This window comes from Nyctereutes procyonoides, unplaced genomic scaffold (assembly GCF_905146905.1).
Source record: "Nyctereutes procyonoides isolate TBG_1078 unplaced genomic scaffold, NYPRO_anot_genome, whole genome shotgun sequence".
Taxonomy (NCBI): domain Eukaryota; kingdom Metazoa; phylum Chordata; class Mammalia; order Carnivora; family Canidae; genus Nyctereutes; species Nyctereutes procyonoides.
Genome location: NW_026575032.1, coordinates 802,466 through 825,441, shown reverse-complemented (window position 1 = coordinate 825,441; position 22,976 = coordinate 802,466). Strand labels below are relative to the sequence as shown.

General features: G+C 38.7%; 1 protein-coding gene across 3 annotated transcripts in view; it reads left to right on the top strand.

Moving 5' to 3' along the window:
- The window catches only part of NDNF (neuron derived neurotrophic factor), a 40,905-nt gene extending 32,442 nt beyond the window's left edge, over positions 1 to 8,463 (top strand). For all 3 annotated transcript variants that reach the window (XM_055317104.1, XM_055317106.1, XM_055317105.1), the window contains 2 exons: positions 4,180 to 4,304; positions 6,414 to 8,463. In XM_055317104.1, coding sequence (XP_055173079.1) covers positions 4,180 to 4,304; positions 6,414 to 7,807 — 1,519 coding nt within the window. In that variant the 3' untranslated portion in view covers positions 7,808 to 8,463. The remainder of the gene's footprint in view (positions 1 to 4,179; positions 4,305 to 6,413) is intronic.
- The last annotated feature ends 14,513 nt before the right edge of the window (positions 8,464 to 22,976 follow it).

Below are 22,976 nucleotides of genomic sequence, written 5' to 3'. Positions count from 1 at the left end.
GTTGGAATTCTCTCAATAGAGTTTTCCAAACTTTAAAAAAAAAAAAAAAACACAGTGGAATACCTAGGAATAAAGTTAACCAAGGAAGAAAAAGACCTGTGCACTGAAAACTGACATTGGTGAAAGAAACTGAAGAAGACACACATAAATGGAAACATATTCTGTGTTCATGAATTGGAAGAATTAATACTGTCAAAATGTACATACTACTCAAAGCAAGCTATAGTTTCAGTGCAACCCCTATCAAAATTCTAATGGCATTTTTCACAGAAACAGAACAAAGAATCCTAAAATGTGTATGGAACCACAAAAGACCCTGAAAACCAAAGCAATCTCGAGAAAGAAGAACAAAGCCGGAGGTATTATGTTTCCTGATTTTGAACTGTACTACAAAGGTATAGTAATCAAAATAGTATGGTATTGGCATAAAAACAGATACATAGATCCATGGAACAGAATAGACAACCCATAAATAAACCATGAATATATGGTCAATTAATTTATGGCAAAAGAGCCAAGAATATACAATAGGAAAAGGAGTTTAACAAATATTGGGAAAACTGGACACCCACATGCCAAAGAATGAAACTGTATCACTAAACCAAACATAGGTGGTAAGCTCCTTAATATTGGTCCCATCAATGTTTTGGGGTTTTTTTCTCCTTTAAAAAAAAAATTGGCTCCAAAGGCAAGGGTAACAAAAGCAAAAATAAGTGGGACTACATCAAACTAAAAGGTTTCTGCATAATGATGGAAATCATTAACAAAATAAAAAGGCAACCTAATGAATGGGAGAAGATATTTGTAAATTATATACCTAATAAAGGGTTAAAATCCAAAACAGATAAAGAATGCATATGACCTATAAATAAAAACACGACACACCTGATTAAAAAATGACTAACCTTCTTTGAATGTTTAGTAGAATTCACCAATGAAGCCATCTGGTCCTGGACTTCTGTTGGTTGGGACTAGCAATCTTCTTGCTAGTAATTAGTCTATTCAGTCTATTATTTATTTTTTAATCAGGTTAGTCTATTCAGTCTATTAACCTTCTAATCTAAATAATTAGAAGAGGATATGAATAGACATTTTTGCAAAGAAGACATACGTATGGCCAACAGGTATTTGAAAAGATGCTCAATATCACTAATCATCAGGGAAATCCAAATCAAAAACATAATGAGATGCCACCTCACACCTGTCAGAATTACTATTATGTGAAAGGCAGTAAATGACAAATATTGGCAAGAATGTGGAGAAAAGGGAATCCTTGTGCACTATGAGTGGAAATATAAATTGGTACTGCCACTACAGAAAACAGTAATAGATTCCTCAAAAATCTGTAGAACTATTATATGACCCAGAAATTCCACTTCTGGGTATCTCTCCAAAGAAAATGAGATGTTATGTAGAGCATAATGACTACAGTCAATAATATTATATTGCATATTATGTAACTTTATATGGTTACAGAGGGAAAGTAGACTACTGCGATGATCATTTTACAGGATATACATATATCAAATCATTATTTTTGTACATTTGAAACTAATATATTTCAATTGTATCTCAACAAAAAGAAGCTAAAAGATATGTGAAATTAAATTAATACATGTGATTCCTCAAGGGTTTACATTGTCTTTTGGGGGTGCCTGGGTGACTCAGTCAGTTAAGCTTCCAACTCTTCATATTAGCTCAGGTCTTGATCTCAGGGTTGTGAGTTTGAGTCTTGCATTGGGCTTCATGCTGGCCATGGAGCCTACTTAAATTTAAAAAAAAGATAATATTTTTTAACAGTATGATTATATTCTGAGAATATTAAAACAAACTTTAGTAAAAAACTATTACTGTTGGAACACTTGGGTGGCTCAGTGGTTGAGCGTCTGCCTGTGGCTCAAGGCATAATCCCAGGACTCTGGGATCGAGTCCCACATCAGACTTCCTGCATGAAGCCTGCTTCTCCCTCTGCCTATGTCTCTGTCTCTCTCTCTCTCTCTCTCTCATGAATAAATAAATAAAATCTTTAAAACAAAACTATTACTGTTCATTTACCTTTACTCCATCAACAAATTGGGCTTACATAATATTTTGACCTTCAAAAATTATGTATAATTGTTTATTCTTTCCTGGCTTTTTTCCCCACAAATAACGATTGAGGGCTTTGATATCTACATTTAGATGAAATGTCACTTCACACTGAGTTGAGAGTTGCAGCAACAATAGAAACATCATTTCTAGGAGTGAAATATGCAGTGGGAGGCACTCGTAGACGTTGTTGATATTACAACTAACGAAATTCTTGATAAAATTTAGCAGCTGTGAATAGCTTTTTTTTTCATTAATTATGCTTATGTTTACACATAAATTTCAAAGGCTAAATGTTTCATGGGGTGTTTATCCCTCAGCTTTGGCCTTATGATTTGGGGCCATGTTTTCTTAGTTATTCATTACATTTCTGTCTCCCTCACCAGCCAGTAAATATCTGGAGCACATAGATCATGCCCTATTATCTCTGATTGCTCTTTTCTTCACCAAGTGCTTTGTGTATGTAGCCAACAAATGTTTGTTAAATTGTTAAAGTTTGTTCAGATTATCTTTTATACCTAATCATAAGTGCTTCCATATGAAAACGTTGAGTTAGAGGGACTCCTTGCTGTTTTATATGTATAATGAGTACCTTGTGGAACCCAAGAATTGTTTTGTCATTGGTTGCCTATAGCCTGTATTAAAGTTAGTAAGGCACAGTTACTTTGGGAAATAAGCTACTTTTTGTGTGAAATGAGAACAGAAGGTAGCAGATGAACCGACACATTGATTTCTACTTCAGTAGGTAGCTCGGCTAGCCACGTGAAACTTAAAACCTAGAAGTTTTGAGCACTTTTTTACTTACATGATGCCAAACATTATTTTGTTGTACCTATTTCTTTGTAATATAGACGGATTCAGTTGTGTGTCTGTTGTTAATATATCTCATGCAACCTGGCCAAATGAACAAAATTCTATTCTCCAAAAAGTAGACTCAATTGAAAATTAAGTCATCTGACACCTGTCTTGAAAAATGCTTATGATATGTATAACTTCCTACACAGTAAATACTTCAGTCATCTAGCTATTTTGTCTAGATGACTCTAAATTTATTATTTTATGAACATGTTTTTACTTTTATAGAGTCTTTGTCTCTTCTCACTGCCCTACCCCCACCCTCCTTCTTTTCAGTCATATTTGAATGGTGTGTGTGTGGGGGGAAGTACTTATAGTGCCATTCAGGTTCTGTATTTTTAGATAGAAACAGACTGTAGGTGTAAGTATCCTGGAGCTGGAAAAATAGGTTGGTGTTAAGATTCTTGAGTTTTCCTCATTAATTTAGTAATTGATCATTTCAAAATATTTATCAAGTACCTACCACATGCAGAAATCAGTTCTAAATGCTGGGAACACAATGACAAGGCAAATCAACCCTAAGTGGTGCTTTATAGAGAAAATGACAATAAAATAATACAGATATACAGGCACAAATTTCAGTGAGTGCTCCAGGTGAAAAGCACAGGACTCTGAGAGCATATGAGAACCTGACCCCGAATTAGGAGTCAGAAAAGGCAGTCCTAAAGAAGCAACACGTGAGCATAAGTAAGGGCAGGGGGTGGCATTTCAGGCATATAAAACAAAATCCCCAAGGTTCCAACATGGGGTGGATTCTGGGAAACTAGGGGAGCCCCAAGTGTTTCAGAGCACAGAAGATGAGAGGTCAGTGAAGTAGGCAAGGGCCCCAACACTGAGGAAGTTTTAGCCTCTGCGAACAATTAAAGACTTTTCCCCAAAAAGCTGAAGTCTAAATGTATTCATCAATTCATTCACCAAATACTTAAGAATTACCTTAGTCTCTAAGTCTTCATCAATGAACTGAGCTCTTATACCTTCCATTCTAGTTAGAGGAGATGGAAAAATAAAAAGGTAAACAAAGAAACATATAGTATGCCAGGTAGTGATAAGTGCTTTGAAGACAAATGACGTGTGAAAGAGAACTTCATGGGCAGGAAGGTGATATTTTCCATAAGGTGTCAGAGTAGTTCTGTTAAATGATTAAAAACTAAACCAGGGATTTTTTTTTCCCAGTGACTCTTGCTTGCAAGTCTTAAAATGAATGATCTCAGTCTGAATTGGCTCACTTCTCCCCAGGTATTTTTTTGTGGTTGAAGAAGACAATACTCCATTATCAGTCACAGTGACTCCCTGTGATGCACCTTTAGAGTGGAAGCTGAGTCTCCAGGAGCTGCCAGAGGAGGCAAGCGGGGAAGGCTCGGGTAAGCAGCATGATCAGTTTGGCCCCAGACCTCTGAATGAATAGCTAAAGGACCTATGAAATATACAGACCTCCGTCTGTACAAAAAAGCAGCGCAGATGCATAGGTGAAAAAGCTGGAGACTTGACAATGGAGATGAGAGAAATGACAGATGGCACCAAATGACAGTGATTTTGGTAACATAACCAGTTAAGGGAGACAGACAGGGAGCCCAAAAGAGTGAGAAATGGAGAGGTTTGGACTAGCCTCTCTAGCCGTGGTTTGCAATCTCACCCAAACATTGAAATCAGCACTGGGAGCTTTAAAAACGACTGGTGCCTGGGTCCCACCCTTAGAGGTTCTGATTTAATTGCCCTGGAGTGTGGCCTGGACATAGGGCTGTTAAAATCTCCCCCTTGGTGATTCCAATATGCAGCCAAGATCTCTAGGGAATAAAGGATGATGCCAAAAAGAGGAGTTAAAAGGCATTTCTCACCATTGAAATTCGAGGATGACTAGAAAGTCAGTAGGGGGTATGTTAGGCATTTAAAGAAGTTGCAGATTGTGGAAAGCAGATACCAAGATACAGGGAAATGAGAAAAGCCCCTGTGAGGTCCCAAGGTGACCTGCTCCCTTTAAGGGGCAAAGGCATCACAGCTTAAAGGTGAAGGCTGGTGAGTGGTGCCATGCAAAGGATGCTAGCAAGCTGCTCTACTCATAGTGATGAGATGACAGAGGGAGTTGGAACTAGGAAAATAAAGGAAGTACATCATCAAGGGAGACAGAGAACAAATAACTGCATGAGATTGTTCATTTCATGATTTGGGAATATGAAATTCCACATCCCTCACCGAGCTGGCAGTATTAAGCTGAACAAGGTACATTCCCACTCTCACTGCTCGGTCCTTCATCGGGTCCTCTACACTTATCTGGTATCTATGTGATATCTAATATTAACAATAAAAAAGGTAGAAAAAATAGTTTTTCAATACAACCCTCCTATTATTCCTAGGCATATGTTCTCCCTGCTGAAAATTAGGTACTCTTACTGGTGCTTTATATTTTAATGAGAAACTATCCAGTCCTAGTAACAAGGGTAAAATTAGTGAAATGGCCGGCCATCAACAAGCAATCAGATAAGCAGATTGACAGTAGGGATTAATCTCTAAAAGGTTTACAGTCTTTGTTCTAAAACTTCCAGTAATTGAAGTCTATCCTGAAGCCTAAATTTAAATACGGAAAAAAAAAATATATATATATAGGCATCATCTTAAATGGTCAAAAATTGACCAACAGTATTATTTATATATTTATGAAAATATTGTTTTTTAAAAATTATTATATAATAGAATTAAGCAAGAAAGACAGGATTCAAAAATGGAGGTTGTCTGGGAACATATATGTATGAGAATAAATGTTATTAAGTTATAGAGAAAGATGAAAAAGAATAATATCAATTGCATAAAATATGTAAAGGACGGAATGGAAATGAATCAAAATAGGGATGCCTGGGTGGTTTAGTGGTTGAGCGTCATCATCCCGGTCCGGGATAGGGTCTCACATTGGGCTCCCTGCAGGGAGCCTGCCTCTCCCTCTGCCTGTGTCTCTGCCTCTCTCTGTGTGTCTCTCCTGAATAAAGAAATAAAATCTTCAAAGAAAAAAGAAAAGGAATTAAAATACTAATAAAGTACTGTCTCAGGATCATGAATTAATGGATGGCTCTTTCTCTTGTTCTTTTTCTTTATTTCCCAATTATGTCCTGGGAATAATTTTTTTTTAAGATTTATTTATTTATTTATTTATTTATTTATTTATTTATTTATGAGAGAGAGAGAGAGGGAGAGAGCTCAAATGGGGAAAGGTGCCATGGGAGAGGGAGAGGGAAAGAGAATCCCAAGCAGACTCTCTGCTGAGCAGGGAGCCAGACTTGGGGCTCAGTCCCAGGACCCTAAGATCATGGCCTGAGGCAAAAATCAAGAATCCACCCCTGAACCAACTGAGCAACGCAGGCCCCACATTATCATTTTTGTAACAGAGAACATAAAAAGATAGCGTTAAAGACAGAATTTAAGGTCGGCAAGCCATGGTACATACCCTGATGTGTAGCTTGTGCTTCTCTCATGTCTTCTAGGTGACCCAGAGCCTCTGGAGCAGCAGAGGCAGCAGATCATTAATGAGGAAGGCACAGAATTATTCTCCTACAAAGGCAATGATGTGGAGTATTTTATATCTTCTAGTTCTCCGTCTGGTTTATATCAGTTGGAGCTTCTTTCAACAGAGAAAGACACACATTTCAAAGTGTATGCCACCACAACTCCGGAGTCTGATCAACCCTACCCCGAATTACCTTATGACCCACGAGTAGATGTTACCTCCCTGGGACGCACCACGGTCACTTTGGCCTGGAAACCGAGCCCCACGGCCTCTTTGCTGAAACAGCCCATTCAGTACTGTGTGGTCATCAACAGAGAGCACAATTTCAAAAGTCTCTGTGCAGTGGAAGCAAAAGTGAGTGCAGATGACGCTTTTATGATGGCTCCAAAACCCGGGCTGGACTTCAGCCCCTTTGATTTTGCCCATTTTGGGTTTCCTTCAGATAATTCGGGGAAAGAGCGCAGCTTCCTCGCAAAGCCTTCTCCCAAACTGGGGCGGCATGTCTACGCGAGGCCCAAGGTGGACATTCAGAAAATCTGCATAGGAAACAAGAACATCTTCACCGTCTCGGATCTGAAACCCGACACGCAGTACTACTTCGACGTCTTCGTGGCCAACAGCAACAGCAACACGAGCACCGCATACGTGGGCACTTTTGCCAGGACCAAGGAAGAAGCCAAACAGAAGACAGTGGAGCTGAAAGATGGGAAGGTTACAGATGTGTTCGTCAAAAGGAAGGGGGCCAAGTTTTTACGGTTTGCCCCAGTCTCTTCTCACCAAAAAGTCACTTTCTTCATTCACTCTTGCCTGGATGCTATCCAAATCCAAGTGAGAAGGGATGGGAAACTTCTCCTGTCTCAGAATGTGGAAGGCATTCGACAGTTCCAGCTTAGAGGAAAGCCGAAAGCCAAGTATCTCATTCGACTGAAAGGACACAAGAAAGGAGCGTCCATGTTGAAAATACTGGCCACCACAAGGCCTAGTAAGCAGCCGTTCCCGTCTCTTCCCGAAGACACAAGAATCAAAGCCTTCGACAAGCTCCGCACCTGTTCTTCGGCCACTGTGGCTTGGCTGGGCACTCAGGAGAGGAACAAGTTCTGCATCTACAAAAAGGAAGTGGATGATAACTACAATGAAGACCAGAAGAAGAGAGAGCAAAACCAATGCCTCGGACCAGACACGAGGAAGAAATCGGAAAAAGTCCTCTGTAAATATTTCCACAGTCAAAACCTACAGAAAGCAGTGACCACGGAAACAATTAAAGGACTTCTGCCTGGAAAGTCTTACCTGCTGGATGTTTATGTCATTGGACATGGGGGGCACTCAGTGAAGTACCAGAGTAAGGTGGTGAAAACCAGGAAGTTCTGTTAGTTACCTCGTGGGGAGAGAGATTATTCCATAGACCTGCAGGAGAGACATGGAATCACTTTAAGGGTAAACCGACCACCCCCAAGGCTGAGAGAAGTTGTGGAGCGGTACTCGTACTGGGGAAGGAAGGATATCACCTTGTGTATATTGCTGTCTATATGAGTAACTGTTGAGGAGACTTGTTCTAGTGTGCCCCATGGTACCTACTGTGCGTCTGCTGCCCGTTGATGTCAAAGATAGAGGGCACCTTGAAGGAACTGCCATCCCTTGCTTTGACCACTGCATGAACTGCTTCTAAATTATTTTATTACCTAAAAGTTTAAAATATGCCATTCATTGCACACATCAACAAATGCAAATCATTCCTCTCTATAGATGCTAGGATATATATAAATTATTTTATAAAGTCTTGTTTTAAATGTCAGTGTTTCTATGATTGTAAACTATTAAATTCTTTTCCTGTTAAAGTACAGATCTAATCTAAGTATATTACGTGGACGGCCCTCTAGTCAGTTATATTGCTATTGTAAATTCTTATCTGTTGAGTAAAATGTTTAAATACTGTATGTATCTCATGTACAAAGTTGACATACATTATATCCATGTACATAAAATTAAAGATATTAGATTATATACGGTTCATTTTCCCAAGCAGCTACCATGGTGTATTCAATTTCTCTTCTGTTCACAAAACTGTGCTCTCATATAATTTGGCACCAGCATCGACCCTCTTCTTAACAGTGAAAATAACATACTACATCTCTCTAAAGTTACTGCGGCATTAGAGACAGTTACTACAGTTTGTATTCAGACACTCACTGGAGCCAGGTGTCCTGAGAGTTGAGGGACCTCCAACAGACCCGTTTTGAAAGACCAGGTTCAGCCAAATACCGTAGCTCGATAAGGATTCAACAAATTGTTCTTAACGACCTAAAATATATTACATTTATCTTAAAAATAAGCATCTGTTTTAAGTACAAAATTGGGATTTCCCAAGTATTTTCCATCTGCTTGAATATTAGCAAAATAACCATTTTCATGTCTGTCTGAAGCAATCTAGCAACCACCAGTTAGGATTTTATTTGGTAATGAGGAGACGATAGAAGCTACTGTTTGATAACATTCGCAGTCTGATACTTTGATTTTTCACGAATTTTTGCCAAGTAATTTAGGCAAACAATAGCAAGAACCATTTAGCAAAGACTGCTCGAAGAGCATCTTTAGATAATTTCATTCTCCACAGTTCTATACATGAGCTGTCATGAGAACATTAGATTAGGATCAGAAGAGTATAGAATTTACAATCACCTAAGCTATATAACTTTAGGAAAATCTGTTAACTCCCACTGTCCCCCTTTTCCATTTACAAATGGGGTGGTGACAGATTTGGATAAGATGACACTATAAGATATTTTGTATTATATAAGACATTGTCTTTTGTAGAATTCTATGATTCTTAAATTATAAAGTACTCCTGTAACTACAAGTGGGGACAGATATAATCTCTTAACCGCTATATTGTCCCCTACCTGTTGGCACCACCTTTCATCAGCAGCATTCCTATGGAGTATAGATTCGCTATAGTCAAGGTAATATATATGGAGGTCATTATGATCTGATCACCTTAGGATAAAATATCTCCCCTAAGAATTTATCATCCAACTCCTCTGGGTTATGATATCAAAAGAAAATTGATCACCTCTAAAAAAAAAAAAAGAAAAGAAAATTGATCACATCTATATAAAACAGTAATGATACCTGAAAGAGTTTTTAAAAAGGAAAAGGGAAAATATGCCCAATGGCCATGTAGTCAATCATCTGGAAGAACTTTAAAATTGACAACATCCCAGAGATGTTACATCCTAAGTTATAAACATGGTGCCTTTGAAAGGAGAATCGACTTTCTCATATAACTCACAAATATGTTATTATAGAGCAATGTGCTAAATGGAACTACAGTGGATCAAAGAGTTATTACAGCTTCTGCAGGCAATGGACTTACTCTCAGATATTGCTTAATGCCTGCGAACCCCTGGGAACCCAGCCAAGTCAATTTAACCAAGCTTTTACCTTTCAGCCAGCTGTGATGGTGGTTTCTACATAGCCTGGATAAATTTGAGAATTCTTTCATGGCCCCAGTGAAATTTACCTTTTAGAACTTACAGGAAAATTAAATACACTTCGTGAAACATCTATCACTCCTAGAGAAAGGGGAAAACCTATTAAAAATAAAGATCTCATTTACTAATGTGTTAGATTTTTAGGAGCATTCAGGTGAACTGGAGACAAGAAAGAAAAAATTGTTCTTAACAAAAAACTAGAAAATAGCTAATATGAAAGCACCACCTTGTCTACCTTAAAATCCAGAATAGCTGTTTTGAGAACAGGACATTGAGAATCCCAAGGAGCGCCACAGTATCATTGAGGAGGGAAGAATCTTTGAGGGCATTTCATGCAAGTTCACAATCTTTATTTATCAGGTGCAAATGAAACTGAAGACTAGAGAAGTGAAAATAAAGTTCTCATGATCAAAACAGATAAATAGTGGAATTACCCAGATTCCAAAATACTTACCAGGATATAAATCACTAATTGTTGGAGGGAGACAAAGCCACTTGTGGGTCATTTCCAAAAGGAAATCAATGTTTTGTCTTATTTATTATTGCAAAGCAACTTATTCTTAAAGGTTGTTTCAGGTTTTCTTAGGAGTACGTGTGTAACCTATGACTGACAACTTCAAACTTGTAAGAAAAAAGATATGTTATTTTCTAAGACACAAAGTATTTTAGGTTTCATGCACACACAAACTTGAGGCTATAAGATCATCAATGAATTGTAAGGATAAGCCCTGTATTTTTTAAATCTAAAACTACCCAGAATCTATAAAAAAATATAGCAGATGATTTTCTTGGTTAAATTACTTTATAATCAGTGTCTAGATTAATTTTTAAATGTGCATGCATTAAAGGGTATGTGCTGGAAAGGTTATATTCATTTCTTATTTTCATTACTCAAAGTACATTTGAAAAATTTATGATTTGGGTATCTTGAAAAGCCAAATGAAATGACTTCAATAAAAACCATCACTTAGATAAACCTTGAAGTTTGAAATCAGCTTAATGATTCTTAATAGATTGGGAGGTCCAGAGGCATTCAATGACACACACACACACACACACACACACACACACACTTTGTTTTGTATACAATTCAAGGATTTGATGGACCTGAAGCCAATCAGGATCTCTTCCAATACTTTACCATCCCCTTTTAGAGATCATCTATTTCTACTACTTCATTTTACAGATAAATTGAGGCCCAACAAGACTAGAACCCAGATTTTTATAATCCCAGTTTAATGTTCACTCTAGGACTTCATTTTAAGCATTTCTTTACTCCAGAAAGCATATAGTGACTCATCCAGAGGTACTTCTTTGTCTCTATTCTGTGGCAGGCTTCAAAGTAAAACAAAACAAGTTAGCATCTAACTTGAAAAACAAGGTCATTTGGAGTGTCTCCAGCCACTTCCTTCCCCACTTTGATATGGTGTGATAGAGATAAAATCGTCTGGGAACTTGACTTTGGGTTCTCTCACCAGCACCAAGAGAAGTGACCACTGCCAGACTTCAGCTGTCCTCTGTTTGTAGTTGATCGCAGGACCTGGGAGGCATCAGGGCACACTCATCATTGCGTTTTCCCCAGAGAATTCTGGCCAGAAAAATACACAGTAGTTTGGGATTTGGGCCTTTGCTTTTGCTTTGAAGGTAGAAAGTGGAAGAGAGGAGAGCAGGAAGGTGAAAAGGATCAAGGAGAAAAGCACGGTTTTATCTAAGTTTCTATCTCGAAGGGGCCTGAGAGAACAAGGGCAATGAGAGATCTACTCTAGCTTAACTTTATTAAGATTTAGGGTTCTGCTTTATGTGCAAAATTATACTGGAAAATTTGACCTAGATCACCATCCACTCTATTAAAATTGGATGCACTGATTGACATTCTCATTTCCTAGGAAGGATCAATCACGGTATTTGGATAAGATTTTCAGTTCTGTTTATTCACATTCCTCCTTCTGAACCTTTGAGAAATTCAGTAATCCAAATTTAGAGGCAAAGTTACTTAGAAAGGCTTTTCGTATCTACCCTATGCCTCTTTCCAAGATGTTTTTAAATATGTTTTCAAAGCGTAAAATAAATAGAAGGCTATTGATTGCCATCACAGAAAAAATTATTGGCTCCAAGATTGAAGAGTGCATGGCCTTCAGCATAGTTACATTGCCGTCTTGTCATTTTTCAGCTACTACTAAAGATATGGTGGCACCAGCTGCCCCTCGAGTGTTAGAGGGAGAGGGAAGTAATGCAGGGAGGAACACCGAGTCCTAGTAAAAGACTCATTAAAAACAGAAATAAGGATGAATGTAACTCATCATCCCATTATGCCACAGGGGAGAACTTTCAGGTAAGTGTAAGTTTCTTGAAACTTCTCAGAAACGTAAAGTTTAGATACTTCAAGCCAAGGGCACATCAAGCACCCTCCCAGGATGAGCATGTGTCCTAAGACTTCAGAATTTGACATAATATTTGAATTGAGACAAAGGTGTAATACAGAGAATTTGGAGCAGAACAGTTCTCACTTTTTCCAGAACAGTCTGGAAAAAAATAATCAGCTTATAATAAGGGATGTGATGAATGTGGTGTTTTGTTTTTCAGTCCAATATTATTGTAAGAAACTGAGTTTTAAGCAGCAATTTCAAAATGTTTTGGGTTTCTTTCTTCCTGTGTAAATACCTGCCAAGATTAATGTTGCCATAATTTGGAAATAAGCAAATCTATTTCTTGTCTATAGTTAGCTCTTGATATAATCCTTCCGACTTGTGTAAATAAGGCAGCACAGACTAATACACAGTTTTTTAAATTAATTTTTTTAAGATTTTATTTATTTATTCATGAGAGACACACACACAGAGAGAGAGAGAGAGAGGCAGAGACACAGGCAGAGGGAGAAGCAGGTTCCATGCAGGGAGCCCGACGTGGGACTCGATCCCTGGTCTCCAGGATCACGCCCTGGGCTGAAGGCGGCGCTAAACTGCCGAGCCACCCAAGCTGCCCTAAATCAATTTTTTTAAAGATTTTATTTATTTATTTTAGAAAGAGAGAAAGAGTAAAGCAGCTGGGATGGGTAGAGAGAGAGGGGGAAACTAAAGCAGACTCCGCCCTGAGCTCAGAGCCCAACTCAGGGCTGGATCCCAGGATCCTGAGATCATGACCTGAGCCAAAACCAAGAGTCAGACACTTAACCAACTGAGCCACCCAGCTGCCCCCATAGGGAGTTGTTTTAAGATAATACTTGACAAAGCCTCAAAAATCCATCCTTAATTATAACTCTGGCAAAGTTTTGGTTCTGAGAAAAATTGGTTATAGCAAACAACCAAGTACATTAAGACACAGTGGGGATCCTGGGGACCTGGGATCGAGTCCTGTTCAGTCTCATCCCTTCCTATAAAATGAACTCAGACCTATTAAATAAGATTAATGTACTAGCTGCTTTTGCCATTCAGTCTAGAGAAGTTCCACAAAGCCAGAACAACAGCAGTTTTTAGAAGCAGCTTGCTGCTACCCTCAAGAGCCGCAGAAATATTGCATAGGCCTCTGTGTTTGTCTGACCCATTTCATGCTCATCTGCAGATCCATATGGCAAAGTAAGTAGCTTGTGGCTTACCCATGTAATAGTTACAACAACAGATCTAGTTTGCTATATGAGCAATTTGCTAAGAGCAACTGGTGTAGTCACAAGCATGGCCCATTTCCAAAGACTGAGTTTCCACATATCATAGCAGCCACAAGCAGCCATAGCGACATCCTATGTGTCCTGCTCTTTCTGGATGGAGAAAAATCTTAAACCTGAGACAAGAGGCAAATGAGACAAGTGAGAGAGACAAACAAGTATGCATACATTTGTTAAATAACCAAATAAAATTGAACCAGTTTTATTTGGTAAAATGTCATTTTAACAACAGTTTCTAAAGAAATAACAGACTCTTGGCTGGCTATTTTTACATGGTAGTATTGGATATCTCCTTCCTGCTGAATAAAGCTTGCCTTTCTCTCTCAAATAGAGTCCAAGATCTAAATTACAGGTTGCTGAATCTTTGCTTTTTTTCCATCATGTACATGATAACCGGTTCTCTTGGGTTATCCATGGGTGATCTCTTCAGGTATGGAAAAGGATGACAAAGATGCAAAAGCAGGGTAAGATCACAGCATTTCCATTTAAATTACTTGTGTTTTGTGCAAGTTCGGGGGACTAATGGCAGAGAGCTGGGCTTCAAATACAGCTGTGTACTGAGCAAACTTGACTGCTCTAAATTCTGAACGCCAGCTCCTTTGCCAATTCCACGGGCAAGCATTCCGGGAGGCCTGAGTTGAAATGTGCAGATAAATGCTCAGTTCTGGAGTTTTTGGTGCCAAAGCATACAGAATACTTATGCTCTGCTATGGAAATCTTGGAAGAACAGAACTTCTGTTTTTAATGTCTCTGAGGATTTAAGACAGTTCTTAGACTACTTATTACCTTTCATAAAACTCACTCCCACTTTAAAAATCTCTTGGTGGCTTACCTATATTAAAAAGAATACTTTTTGATTCCACTGAGTTTTCTCTTCTCTCTTGAAGTTAAACAAGCTCATAGGAGAAAGGACTGCAGTGGAAAGAGTGTACTAAAAATGGGACTTTGGGTGTGTGGGGTTGGTTTTTGTTTTGTTTTGTTAACTTCTGTGGACTTGAGCTTTCTCATTTGTGAAATGAAAAGAGTGATGATCTCTAAGGTTCCTTTTGGAAAAGCAAGGAAATGGTCTTTAAGCACACACTGAGTGCCAGGCATGTGAAATACGGTTAGTTAATCCTAATGACTCTGAGATGAAGACATGATTGCAGTCTCGCTGAAGAGACAAATAACCCAAAGAACAAAGGAATTGCATAACGGGCTCAATGTCACAAAGTGGATACATCTTGCTCCAAATCCATGCATCTTTCTCCTTCCACTTGGTGCGGCTGCGAGCTCTAGTACTTAGTAGTGAACCGGAATTTCATCAGAATAGAATACATGAGAAGTGGATTGATAAGAATGGGGAAAAGTTAAAATATATTTAAAGCTTGTCCTAGACATTTATAAACAAATTATCTTTGGCATAGACAGAAGAGAGGTAATTCACAAAGTAAACTAAACTAAAAAAAAAGTAAGCAAAACTCCTCTTACTGGGTAGAATTTTCCTGTTTTAGTGATGTCTTGTACCATAACAACCTTGCTTGGTATTTGCTTATAGACCTTCTTATACAGAATTTGCTGTGATGTTTACATATGATATAATGTGTGTCAGTAATATGATGCCAATAAACCTTTATTTAATGCTTCTGCGTTTCAGCATAGAAACAGTTGTCTGTGGTTACTTTTAGTTTTGTTTCAGTTTTGCCTTTGTGCATTTTTGCCTTCTTTTGTTATAGTTTTTTTTTTTCTTTTAATGGCAAGCACTTACTGGGCCTTCATTATATGTGAAGCCCTGAGCTGAGGCACTGTGGCATTAATTCACACGACAGCTTTATGAGACAGATATTGCTATTGTCCACATTATACTGATGAAGAAACAAGGCAAAGGTCAGAGAAGTTAAGGCGCTTCCCCAACATCACACAGCTAAGAAGGGGTCCAGCCCAGTGTCAAATCCAGGGTTATAGATAAAGCCAATGCTTCAAAATATAACCCTTTTTCCTTGCTTTTGGTTTTTATGGAATTCACTGGCACAAATCTACTTTTAGAGCATATTGGACTTGTGTTCATCCTACTAAGGATTTGCTTTGCCCTGGGTACTCGCTGTTCATAGTCTTCTGATATACTTTCTTGCATCTTTGTTCCCATACAAATTCTTGCTGTGTACTTGGCATTGAAGAAGCTCACATGGCTATTGCCTAAGTTCCAGACAGAAAGCTGGTGAACTCAGCCCTGCGTGGGGAAGTGGGGAGCTGATGACAAGCCGCAGGTATGGCCTTTGGGGCCAGGAAGTTAGTTGATGTAGCTTCTCTAGTAGCACTCTTTGCTAGACAATGCCAAGAAGGGATAAGGGCCATGTTGCTTCTCTTGCTCCTCCCCTGCTTTAAAAATATTTTCTCCTAATGCTCTGCATCACTTGCCATCAGGGAAATACAAATCAAAACCACAATGAGATACCACCTCACACTAGTGAGAATGGGGAAAATTAACAAGGCAGGAAACCACATATGTTGGAGAGGATGTGGAGAAAAGGGGAACCCTCCTGCACTGTTGGTGGGAATGTGAACTGGTGCAGCCACTCAGGAAAACTGTGTGGAGGTTCCTCAAAGAGTTAAAAGTAGACCTGCCCTACGACCCAGCAATTGCACTGCTGGGGATTTACCCCAGAGATTCAGATGCAATGAAACCTCGGGACACCTGCACCCCGATGTTTCTAGCAGCCATGTCCACAATAGCCAAACTGTGGAAGGAGCCTCGGTGTCCATCGAAAGATGAATGGATAAAGAAGTTGTGGTCTATGTATACAATGGAATATTCCTCAGCCATTAGAAACGACAAATACCCACCATTTGCTTCGATGTGGATGGAACTGGAGGGTATTATGCTGAGTGAAGTAAGTCAATCGGAGAAGGACAAACATTATATGGTCTCATTCATTTGGGAAATATAAATAATAGTGAAAGGGAATGGAAGGGAAGGGAGAAGAAATGGGTAGGAAATATCAGAAAGGGAGACAGAACATGAAGACTCCTAACTCTGGGAAATGAACTAGGGGTGATGGAAGGGGAGGAGGGTGGGGGGTGGGGGTGACTGGGTGACGGGCACTGAGGGGGACACTTGATGGGATGAGCACTGGGTGTTATTCTGTATGTTGGCAAATTGGACACCAATAAAAAATAAATTTATTATTAAAAATTTTTCTCATAATTCCTAAGGCAATGTTTGGTATTAAAAAACACTTCAACATTACTAAAACACATAACATGAAACTCGAACCCTCACTCTAATTTCTCTCCTCCAAAAAAAACCCATTTTTAACAATTCTGTTCATATGCCAATGCTTTTTCCTTCCCTGATACATAAACAAATAATTATTATCATTATTATTATTCATTTTTATAAAATATGGAGTTATACTAAATACACAGTTTTGTAACTGGCTTTTTATCATCAAACTTGATATTTTGGTCCTCATTCCATGTCAGCTTGATCTCATTCTTTTTTTTTTTTAAACATCACTTCAGAGCTAAGACATCCTTCAACAGATGAATGGGGATGCCTGGGTGGCTCAGTGGTTGAGCATCTGCCTCAGGGCGTGATGCCGGTGTCCCAGGATCGAGTCCCACGTCAGGCTCCCTGCGTGGAACCTGCTTCTCCCTCTGCCTGTGTCTGTGCCTCTTTCTTTCTCTGTGTCTCTCATCAATAAATAAATAAAATCTTAAAAAAACCTAGATGAATGAATAAGGCAGATATATATATATATATATATATATATATATATATATATATACAATGGAATATTACTCAGCCATCAGAAAAGATAAATACATACCATTTACATCGACATGGATGGAACTAGAGGGTATTATGCTATGTCAATAAGTCAATCGGAGAAATACAATTATTATATGGTTTTGTTCATATATGGAATATAAGAAATAGTGAAAGGAACCATAAGGAAAGGAAGGGAAACTGAGTAGGAAAAAATTAGAGAGGAAGACAAACCATGAGAGACTCCTAAGTCTGGGAAACAAAGAAATGGTTGCAGAAGGGGAAGACAGTAGGGGATGGGGTAACAGGGTGACGGGCACTAAGGAGGGCACTTGATGGGATGAATACTGGGTGTTATACTATATGTTGGCAAATTGAATTTAAATTAAAAAGAAATAAAAAGAAAAAAAGAAATAAAACATTGCTTCTTTCTAGACATTGCCTTCAGATGTGCAAAGCGTGTCTCAGCATAAACACACAGTGGTAAAAAAAAATAAAATAAAAATAAACAGTGGTGACCTACGTCAGTTACATATGAAACCATACTGGGATCCCTGGGTGGCTCAGTGGTTGAGCATCTGCCTTCGGCTCAGAGCATGATCCCAGACTCCTGGGATCGAGTCCCACATCGGGCTCCTTGCATGAAGCCTGCTTTTCCTGTCTCTTGCCTCTCTCTCTCTCTCTCTCTCTCTGTCCTTCATGAATAAATAAAGAAAATCTTAAAAAAAAAATTAAACCATACTCAAATTCAGTGCTGAATCAACACCTACCTCTCCTGCGTCCATTGTGACCCATGAGCTTTCTCTCCCAGCAAGGGACAATGGACTTTGACCTAACTTTCATGAGGCTTGTCATCTAAGCCATCAAGGTCTGGACTTTCAGCGTCCATCCTGGTAGGTCCTGCACAGGCCAAATTGAGCAAGAATCCTGCTAGAACTCCCCCTGCCCCCGTTATCCGATAACTCTTGATATCTGACCAAACTCCTCATCACTCACCACCCCCCAGATAATATCTTACCGTCCTGGCTTGTCTTCAGCAAGAACCCTGTTCAGTGAGTTTAGCCAGAGTGACCATATTCTCATAGTCCTTTTCCAGCCACAGACACCTTCCCCACCCTCCTACTTGGCTGTAAGTCCCTACTTCTCTTTGTCATATCTGGATCGAGCTCCCCCTATTGCAAAACCCCACTGCAGTGGTCTCTCTAGACCTACCGTAACTGACTTGAATAAAATCTCTCTTGCCCTTTTAACAGATGTCAGAATAACCTTTTCTTTAACATAAATAAAACACTCTCAGACCTTGTCTTCATCTGCCTCCTCATCAGCATATTTGTGGGCGTGTTCACCCCCACAATATGGAATATTGCTTAGGGGTTAATACACACATAACTCTAAGAAACAGACAAATGTATTCCAATGTTAAGTTCAAAGGACACATTTCTGAAGCCCAGTTTAAGGGATTTTTTATGTTAACATTTCTATTAAACATTGTTTGGGATGATCTGTGTTTCTTTCCACACTAATCAAGTTGACATTTGGCAACTAAAGCTGACGCTCTACATTGTCCCTGAGTCCATGTGACATAGAGGTAGGGTTAAAAGCAGGTCACCCCCTGGCTTCTATTTTACTATCGCCCTCACAAACCTCTACCCCCCACTCACTTAATCCAATAAGAGCAAGGGAAGGAGTCCTTTCAAAGGACTCTTCACTCTGCATGGGTCTTGAGCAGTAATCAGTTTCCTGTTTGGGGAAGGAATAGTGAGGGAGAAAAGTCTCTTATCTTTCCACCATTACTCCCAAACAATTCTGCCTTGGATGAAAATGACAAACACAGGTCACCTTGAGGCTTTCTCCTTTGTGTCCTGCCTTTGGAGCATTCAGGGAGGGGACTGATAGGACAGGCACAAAAGAGAGCCAACACCCGGGTTCAGCATCTCTGTCACTTGGGAGTTAAATGCAAAGCCACCTGTGAAAGGATTTCAATCTAAAATGGAACCAGAGGATGTTACATGGAGAACCTTGCGCACACACTCTGGAAAAGGAAACTTAAGAACTGAGAGACCAATTTCCCATAGAAAACCAAAACTTATTTCCTGACCATCGAACCGCTGACAAGAATCTCTCCCCATCCTCTACCCAATGAATTTATTGACCGGACCTTGGCTGGACTTCCCACTGTTTGCACTCCTTGCCCATAAATACAACTCACCCAAGATCTTCAATGGCCTCCTTATAGGTTACTGCACTTTGCATTTCTCAAACTGCAATTCCTCTACTGTTCCCAAATAAACTCAATTTTTGGTCATTCAAGCTTGCCTCAGTTACCTTTTTATATAGGGTAACACACTTCTCTAACAAGAGCTTGAGCAGATAGCTTTAATATTCCTATTTCATGCTCATTCCAAATTCTGATTAAACAAAGCCACCATAAAAAAGTAAAATGAAACTACTCTCAAGGGACCTATACTGGATTAAACTAAGAATTGAAAAGTATTTTTAAAGAGTGTATAATAAAAATTATTACTGCATCTGCATTTTGGGCAAGATAAAATATACAGCTTATGCCAACATCTGGTTTGTTGTACATCTGATTTTTATATGTTTACAAAAAAATTATATGTATTTTATGTAAATACACAGAGGATATGAAGTTATTTACAAAAAGCATGTATAGAATATAATAACCATAAAATATTTGTCTTGGATTTATACTCTCATGTTCCAGAATGAGAATGCATTCTAATTTTTCTTTCTCCTACTGCCGTTGTCTGGTTTTCTTACAAAAGTTATCTTTGCCTCACAAAATTAATTGAGGAGCTTTCCTTTTCTCCTTATCCCCAGAAACAATTTGTATAATATTAGGGGTTATTGGTTTCTTGAATATTTGATAAAACACAACTGGGAACCATCTGGTTCTATTATCCTTTGGAGCCTTATGACTACTTGTTCTATTTATTTACTAATCGTTTTCTACTCCATTTTCCTATTCCCTCTTCAATCAAAATTTTAACTCATATTTTCCCTTAGTACTTGTCATTAAATTTTCAAATTCCCTGTTCCAAAGTTGTTCATAGTATTACGTTATAGTCTTTAAATATTCTCTCTCTATATAGTTTATTTTCTTTATTATTTTTCAAATTACTTAGGTCTTATTTTTTAAAAGCTTCTCGTGAACTTATCGTTTTATTTTTCCCAAAGAAACCAGAAGCTGCTAAATTTTTTCAGTCTTCTAAATCTTCTAAATTGTTTATTTATTATTATTCTTTTTAATATATTTCATCCTCATGATTTATTTATTTTATAATTGGAAGTTTCTACCTCTTGGCCCCCTTCACCCATTTTACCCATCCCCCAACACCCTACCCTCTGGCTCTGAGAAGGATTTCAGTTCCCAATAGCCTTGGTACTCTTTGGGTCTACTGGATGTGAGCCCCATTGGTTTTTCAGAGCCAGACATTCTGGGCACTCATCTCTCCATTGAAGGACCTGCGTGTAGAGAGGCCTCAAGTAAGGCACAAACCCCTCGCTCCTCAGGCAGAAGTTCCAGATAGGTGAGATCCCTCCCAATTTTAGTCATAGCACTAGGGTGGGGTATTTTGTTTTGTTTTTTGTGAGACAGCTTCTCTGCCTCTCTTACTGTCTTGATGTGGCTCTTTTATCATTTGTTGTGAAGGAGCTGTTCTGCTAATTTTCAGATCTTTTTCTGGGAATTGTTTCATATGTAACTCTTGATTCAGTGTGTCTGTGGGAGGAGGTGACTTCAGTATCTTCCTCTGCCACCATCCTGGACCACCTCCTCTGGGTTTTATGTTATGCTAATTTCTAATATTAACATTATTTCATTCTTCCTTCTGCTTTTGTTGCTTTTATACTGTTTTTTAAATCACATAAGTTGATCATTTTGCTTATTTATCTTTACTTTGTTTTATTCTACCAGTATATCTTTGGGTTTGTTTTTTTTTTTTAAGATTTTATTTATTTATTTATTCATGAGAGACACAGAGAGGCAGAGACATAGGCAGAGGGAGAAGCAGGCTCCACGCAGGGAGCCTGATGCAGGACTCGATCTTGGGACTCCAGGATCACACCCTGAGCTGAAGGCAGATGCTCAACCTCTGAGTGGCCCAGGAGTCCCTAACAGTATATCTTTGTATGCAAATTTTAAGAAATCGTATAAGAAGTCAGGAAATCCCAGAATGGATCACAGACACTGATCATGGAATCTAATTGTATTAAAAATGTATGAAACAATCTCACTGTAGGGAATGGGGGCAAAGTTGCTGACCTAGGGTACTTTGAAAATGTGTATAAGACTTAGAGCAAAAAAAACTATGCGAGCACCGTGGTCTGGTTGGTAAGAGGTTTCCCATTGGGCTAAGTGTTCATTCTGATATTGCTACCCACGTATACTGGAATTGTACAATTAGGTAAAATGTATGGCGGGATGGAAAGACGGGTTTCTCACTGTTGGAATGGGAATTTGCCAATAAGTAAGGAGAGGAGGAGGCTAGAGTGATCCATGTGATAATGGAATGGAGTTGGAGATGCCATTATAAACTCATGTTTAGATTAAGAAAGATATAGATATTTACATGTGGAAAGATTTATCAATATATGTATATACACAGATGACCATACACACATGTATTTCCATGCTTTGTCAGCTGAGAAGGCTGAGAAGCAATCCTATCCCAGTAGCAGTATGCACAGCTAACACTCAGATCTTGGTTTCCGTCTTAGTCTATTTGGGCTACTATAACAAAATACCATTCTGGGTAGCTTATAAACAACAGAAATTTAATTCTCACAGTTCTGAAGCTTACAAGCATAAGATCAGGGTGCCATTACTGTCAGGTTCTGGTGAAGGCCCTAAGAAGGACTGTAGACTGTCAACTTCTTAACGTGTCCTTCCATGATAGAAAGGATGAGCTAGTGTTTTGGGTCTTTTTTATAAGGACACTAATTCCATTCATGTGGGCTCTGCCTCCAAAGGCCCCACCTCCTAAGAGTGGGTTTTCAATATATGAATTTTGGATTCAAATTATTAAGGTCAACATCAACAGTGATACTGATCTTGATAGCAAGTACCTTGACATGATCTTCCATAGTCTTCCTGAGTCCCAAAAGCCTATAATCCCAACCTAATCATGAGAAAATCATCGGAGAAAGTCCAACTGAGAGACGTTCTACAAAATGCCTTACCAGTACTCCCCAAAATGGTCAAGATCATCAAAAACAAGAAAAATCTGAGAAATGGTCACAGCTAAGAGGAGCCTAAGGATATTAAGTAAAAACTAAGGAAATATCAATGAAGTATGGGCTTTGGCTAATAATAATGCATCAATATTGGTTCATTAATTGTAACAAATGTGCTATAGTAATATATGATGCTAATAATCAGAGAACTTGGTATAAGGTATATGGGAATCCTCTGTACTATCTACACAATTTTTCAATAAATCTAAATTTTTTCTAAAAAATAAAATATATTAAAAGAAGTAGATGGTGCCTCGTGACCTTAGAGAAATCTTTAAAATGATTCCAGCATGGTCAAATATTGAAAAATATGGTTTTCTAGTGAATCCACCAGGATGTTCTAGGTGTACATGTATCCCTAAGTACCGAAACTGATGTATATCCTGTACC